General features: G+C 39.0%; 1 protein-coding gene across 1 annotated transcript; it reads left to right on the top strand.

The window, feature by feature from the left end:
* The first annotated feature begins 4,787 nt into the window (after nt 1-4,787).
* Nucleotides 4,788-6,845, top strand: LOC116305870 (galanin receptor type 1-like). Its single transcript, XM_031715849.2, has one exon. It carries the CDS (start codon nt 5,122-5,124, stop codon nt 6,367-6,369), a length of 1,248 nt encoding a protein of 415 aa, XP_031571709.2. The 5' UTR covers nt 4,788-5,121; the 3' UTR covers nt 6,370-6,845.
* The last annotated feature ends 411 nt before the right edge of the window (nt 6,846-7,256 follow it).

The following is a 7,256-nucleotide window of genomic DNA, read 5'->3' as shown; positions in this document are numbered from 1 at the left end:
ATGAACTAGATGGGACTAAAGGGACTAAGGGAAACATAGATGGGACTAGAGGGATGAAACATAGATGGGACTGAAACAGGGATAGAAACATAGATGGGACTAAAGGGATGAACCATAGATGGGACTGAAACATGGGGGATGAAAACATAGATGGACTAAAGGGATGAAACAAAGGATGGGATTAAAGGGATGAAACATAGATGGGACTAAAGGATGATGAAACAAGATGGGACTAGAGGGGATGAAAACATAGATGGGACTAGAGGGATGACATAGAGGGGACTAAAAGGGATGAAACATAGATGGGACTAAAAGGGATGAAACATAGATGGGACTCAAAGGAATGAAAACATAGATGAACTAAAGGGATGAACATAGATGGGATAAAGGGATAAAACATAGAGGGGACTAAAGGGAGGGTGAAACATAGATGGACTATAGAGGGGATATAAAACATTATGGATAAAGACTAAAGAGGGATGAAACATCGATGGACTAAAGGGATGAAACATAGATGGGACTAAAGGGATGAAAACATAGATGGGACTAAAGGGATAAACATAGATGGACTAAATGGGCCTAAAGATGAAACATAGATGGGACTAAAGGGATGAAACATCGATGGGACTAAAGGGATGGAAACATAGATGGGGACTAAAGGGATGAACATCGATTGGGACCTTAAAGGGAATGAAACATAGACGGGACTAAAAGGGAATGAAACATAGATGGGACTAGAGGGATGAAACATAGTGGGACTAAAGGGATGAAACATAGAGGGGACTAAGGAATACAACATAGATGGGACTAGAGGAAGAAACATAGAGGGACTAAAGGAATAAAACATAGATGGACTAGAGGGATGAAACATAGATGGGACCTCAAAGGAATAAACATATATGGGAACCTAGAGGATGAAACATAGACGGGAAAAGTACTATTAGGGATAAACATAAGATGGGACTAGAGGGATGAAAATTAGATGGGACTAAAGGGATGAAACATAGATTGGGACTAGGAGGGATGAAAATAGATGGAGACTAACGGGATGAAAACATAGATGGGCCTAAAGGGATGAAGCATAGATGGGACTCTAAAGGAAATAAACATCTATGGGACTAAAGGGATGAAACATAGATGGGACTAAATGGATGAAACATAGATTGGACTAAAGGGATGACAAACATAGATGGGACTAAGGAATAAAACATAGATGGGGGAACTAAGGATGAAACATAGATGGGACTAAAGGGAATGAAACATAGATGGGACTAAAGGGATGAAACATAGATGGGACTAAAGGAATAAACATAGATGGGACTTAAACAGGGATGAAAAACATAGATGGGACTATCTTAAGGGGATGATGAAACATGAAACATAGATGGGGACTAAAGGGATGAAACATAATGGGACTAGACGGGACTGTAGAGGAGGATGAAAACATAGATGGGAACTAAAGGGACTGAAAACATAGATGGGACTAAAGGGATGAAAACATAGAACGGGGGACTGACAGGGATGAAACATAGATGTGGACTAAAGGAATAAAACATTGATGGGACTAAAGGGATGAAACATAGATGTGGACTAAAAGGATGAAACATAGATGGGAGCTAGAGGGAATGAAACATATGGATGGGACTTGAGAGGGATGAAACATAGATGGGACTATAGGGATGAAACATAGATGGGGTAATAGAGGATAAACATAGATGGGACTAAAGGGATGAACATAGATGGGACTATAGGGATGAAACATAGACATGGGACTAGAGGGAATGAAACATAGATGGGACTAAAGGGATGAAACAATAGATGGGACTAAAGGGAATGAAAACATAGATTGTGGACTAAAGGGAGAAAACATAGATGGGGACTAAAGGGATGAAACATAGATGGGACTAAAAAGGAATGAAAAACATAGATGGGAACTAAAGGGATGAAAACATAGAATAGGGCACTAAGGGATGAAACATAGATGGGACTAAAGGGATGAAACATAAGATGGGACTAGAGGTATGAAAAATATATGGGAACTTAAAGGGAAGTGAAAACATAGAGTGGGGACTAAAGGGGGGGGATGAACATAGATGGGACTAAAGGGATGAAACATAGATGGGACTAAAGGGCATGAAACATGCTGGGACTAAAGGATGAAACATAGATGGGACTAAAGGGCTGAAACCTAGATGGGATAGAGGGATGAAACATAGATGGGACTAGAGGAATAAAACATAGATGGGACTAAAGGGATGAAACATAGATGGGACTAAAGGGATGAAACATAGATGGGACTAAAGGGATGAAACATAGATGGGACTAAAGGGATTAAACATAGATGGGACTAAAGGGATAAAACATAGATGGGACTAAAGGGATAAAACATAGATGGGACTAAAGGGATGAAACATAGATGGGACTAAAGGGATGAAAACATAGATGGGACTAAGGGATGACACATAGATGGGACTAAAGGGATAAAACATAGATGGGACTAGAGGGATGAAACATAGATGGGACTAAAGGAATAAAACATAGATGGGACTAAAGGGATGAAACATCTATGGGACTAAAGGGATGAAACATAGACGGGACTAGAGGGATGAAACATAGATGGGACTAGAGGAATGAAACATAGATGGGACTAAAGGGATGAAACATAGATGGGACTAAAGGGATGAAACATAGATGGGACTAAAGGAATAAAACATAGATGGGACTAAAGGGATGAAACATAGATGGGACTAAAGGGATGAAACATAGATGGGACTAAAGGGATGAAACATAGATGGGACTAAAGGGATGAAACATAGATGGGACTAAAGGGATAAAACATAGATGGGACTAAAGGGATAAAACATAGATGGGACTAAAGGGATGAAACATAGATGGGACTAAAGGGATGAAACATAGATGGGACTAAAGGGATGAAACATAGATGGGACTAAAGGGATAAAACATAGATGGGACTAGAGGGATGAAACATAGATGGGACTAAAGGAATAAAACATAGATGGGACTAAAGGGATGAAACATCTATGGGACTAAAGGGATGAAACATAGACGGGACTAGAGGGATGAAACATAGATGGGACTAGAGGAATGAAACATAGATGGGACTAAAGGGATGAAACATAGATGGGACTAAAGGGATGAAACATAGATGGGACTAAAGGGATGAAACATCTATGGGACTAAAGGGATGAAACATAGATGGGACTAAAGGGATGAAACATAGATGGGACTAGAGGGATGAAACATAGATGGGACTAGAGGGATGAAACATAGATGGGACTAAAGGGATGAAACATAGATGGGACTAAAGGGATGAAACATAGATGGGACTAAAGGGATGAAACATAGATGGGACTAAAGGGATAAAACATAGATGGGACTAGAGGGATGAAACATAGATGGGACTAAAGGGATGAAACATCTATGGGACTAAAGGGATGAAACATAGATGGGACTAGAGGGATGAAACATAGATGGGACTAGAGGGATAAAACATGGACAGCCAAACTGTTTAAACTTTAATTTCTTTTTATTGACTTAATGTAAAAAGGTTTTATATATTTGTAATTATATCTTATCTATAGTCGACGTCATTCCTTCAGACCCTGGGGCCAACATCTAAGTTTATGAGTTTAAACCATGCACTGGTGGGCGTTAGGATCTCTTTAAAAAGAAATCCTGAGTGGAAATCTTGCCGCAGGTGATGGGAGGGGTGGGGGAGGGGGATTCCACAGGGAGGGCTCGTAGAGAAGCCGGGAAAATCTTCAGCATTCAATATAGAATAACCAGACTTATTCTTTAGCCACCATTGGATGTAAAACATATGAACGTGTTTTGAAATAGGTGACCATAGTCTATTATCACCGACACAAGAATTGACAATCATGTACGTATTTCAAATGTTATGCATGTCGAGGCATGAGACTCCCACGCAATTCACACTCCCTCTAGAAGAACAAAGCAATACCCTATTAATAGTATAAGTACAATTTTGTGATTCCAAATCGATATATCGTTGCTCTCAAGCGGTTTTGAGATCATTGGACCTACGTGATCTAGTGAAGAGACAGACCCCAATCAGTCGTGGTTCAAAATTGACTCTTACGCCTACTCAATTGATCGATAAAGTTTTTGTCAGCTTTTGTTAATTATTACCATGCTTACGGGTTATTCTCGATGGGAAAAAAGATAACTGTTCGAGATTTGAATAAACATAACCACATCAGTCGAATCTAGAAAACCACGAAGAACACAGATGTCGACTATTAATACCCACATATTTACTATTTCAAAAATTAAACCTTCCTTGATGATGAAGACAAAATTCTGTGAGGACATTGTGTCTCGCATTGTGTGTTAAATTAAGGAAAGGGTCTTTCAATGATTTAAGACAAAATTGACTTTTCAGTGTCCGCGCTTCAACTTCAAATTATCAATTAGCTTTTTTTTTTTTTTTTTAAATCTAAATTGCACAATTAATGTTTTTTGAAAAACAACAATATAGGGCGAGAGAGAAAGAGATAGATTTTTTTCTTTTGGTTTGCCATAAGTTAGGCTCTATTAATTAAGGAACATTGCCATCTTATCTTTTTTCATTTCCTTTTCACCAGAAAAATAAGAGTAACGTAAAAGGAAACGCGTCTTCCCTCTATAGTTGTAGCGTTCTGAATATTCATATCCTTAAAACAATATTTTGAAGAGTAAATAAATGGGTGTTCAAAGGGTAGGCTAATCGTGCTGGGAAAGACTTGAAGATGATTGTTAAAGCGGATTAATGTGCAAGAGAAAGCGGAACACTTGTTTTAGCCGGGTGAACGCTCACAAGATGCAAATGGCGCCTTAATGGTATTGTCTTCTGAACTGTAGAATAGTTAGTTGTTCTTCAATTATTTACGGTTACCTTGAGGAGTGTTTGAACAGAACGCAGTGGGACATCGTTTATCGTTGGACAAATATATAAACATAAAATAATTACAGAGTTTTGAATACGTGACGAATGTGCAAGCAAGCTGTGACAGTCCTCCTGATTCGGCTTACGACAAGATAATACGCCAGTATATATTTTTTGCATTTTCTTGTGTGCTTTGCCAGTCTGGATCAACGATGAATGGCGATGGTCCAACTGCCCTTCCAAGTGGGCTAACACCTTCGCCTTCAATGAACTCGACCCGAGAAACAGACACAACAACCAATCCAAGTGTCTTCAAGACAGCCAAGATCGTATTCTACTTCCTTATTCTCGTCTTGAGTACTTTTGGCAACGGCATGTTGATTTATATTATTTGTTCGACGCGAAAGATGAGAACTGCCACCAATTACTTAATCTTCAACCTGGCAGTCTGCGATTTTTTGACTCCGATTTTTAGCATCCCGTTTGACTTTGCTCTTGAAGAGAACAATTACAAGTGGTTCTACAGGGGTTTTCTTTGTAAGTTTATTTATCCAGCAGCGACGTTTACCGTCACTTCCTCCGCGTTGAGCTTGGCTGTAATTTCTTTGGATCGCTACAGAATCATTATGCACCCATATAAAACACGTCTGACGTCGAAGCAGATCTTATACTCGATCGGCGGCTTACATATTTTCTCAGCGGCATGTGTGGCTCCATACAGCTACGTTCTACGCTTAGATGGTGATCAGTGTAGAGAGGTGTGGGGAAAGTTCGCATACAGACAAGCTTATACTGCGTTTCTTTTTCTTGTGCAGTACGCTCTTCCACTGCCCTTCATGACTGTCATGTATACCCTAGCGTTGGTCAATCTATATCATTCGTCTGGGAGAACTCAAAAAATGAGATCCCCAAATCCACTCAAATCGGCCAGAACTAATAATAACGCCGATCCCAAGCACTGGAAAAATTCAACGAAAAAACCCCGACCCTTGTTGCGATCGGTTAGTTTTCGCAACAAGTCGCTAGTCCAGGAACGCACCAATGCGAATATTCGAGCAACTAAAATGTTTATAACAGTCGTCATAGTATTTGCCATTTTCATGCTTCCGAATCAAGTCGTTTGGTTGTGGTCAGACTTTGGTGGTGGTCACAAAAGCAGCATTTTTGGGATGATAGTGATTACATGTTGGCTTTTTACCTACGCCAACTGCGTCAGTAACCCCATCATTTTTGCACTTTTTAGTCCAGACTTTAGGTATGGATTTCTGAAGCTATGCAAAAAGTCAAACAGTAGCTATCTTGGTTCATCTGGTAGTTTCAACAGGGGGAATTCGACGCGTCGTTCCCCGAGCGCGAATGATACAAAAACGCAAATAAAACTGGCGAGTGGTGCGAGTACAGATGTCGTGACGGGGCACACTTTAACCGTGATGTGCTATAAGGCAACTACCTACTGCTGATCCAAACAAATCTCTTACCGTCATTTTCATAAACATGCGCGCGAACTCGATAGTTTGCGAGCTGCACACTGAAATTTGTTCTGATTAGTTTTGACTGATGGCAGAGGAAAAGCCAAATTTCAGCGTACAGCTCTTTTTTTACTGATTTCGCATATTTATGAAAACGGTATTAACCAGTCATCATTTAGTTTTTTTTTCTTGACTTTAAAAAGAGAAGAAGAAATCGCGCATTAGACACAGCTCAGTAAATAAAACGCTCGTTGGGATTAATAATTAAAAATAGAAACCTCAATGATTGCTCTTAGCAAAAGGGCTGGTAATGGTTTTTATGCATGCATTTGACTGTTATGGCTTGGTAAATTTAATATCTTTACCAGCAGGGAATGGTCTCCTACTAAGGTAGTTTTATCATATATATTTTATACTGATTGACATTGCTTATACTCACGATAAAATAAATAAAAAATCCTTCTTAATTTCGATGAAATCACTTATTAATACCGATATAAAATCGATGCGCAACTGTTTTATGACTGATATATTATTTCCATGTAAAGCCCCGTTTACATAGCGATTTTTGTAGCGATTTTTTTTTTTTTTTGCGATTTTGTTTATAATAAATATTGGTAAAGAATTTACTTGTAAAGTTTTATTCAGGATACCAAGATTTTCCTAGACGAATGTCTCTTTTGAAGGATGAGACAAAAGATTTCATATTTCCGAAAATTGCCACAAAAATCGCCGCAAAAATCGCCGCAAAAAAATCGCCTGTGTAAACGGGGCTTAAAAAGAATTCATTTAAGTTTCACTATACATTTTTATCATTTTTGCTGGCCGAAATTTTCAAATTTAGTCAGTTTCTAGTGGGTTTAGCGTTTTTAGCGTGG

Source organism: Actinia tenebrosa, unplaced genomic scaffold (assembly GCF_029948245.1).
Source record: "Actinia tenebrosa isolate PJP-AT-01 unplaced genomic scaffold, QUT_ActTen_1.0 PGA_scaffold7__59_contigs__length_16204524, whole genome shotgun sequence".
Lineage (NCBI taxonomy): Eukaryota > Metazoa > Cnidaria > Anthozoa > Actiniaria > Actiniidae > Actinia > Actinia tenebrosa.
This window is presented reverse-complemented; position numbering and strand designations above follow the sequence as displayed.

Bases quoted from the DNA above. Each gene is read 5' to 3' on its own strand.
- LOC116305870 (XM_031715849.2), top strand. From the start codon at position 5,122: ATGAATGGCGATGGTCCAACTGCCCTTCCAAGTGGGCTAACACCTTCG.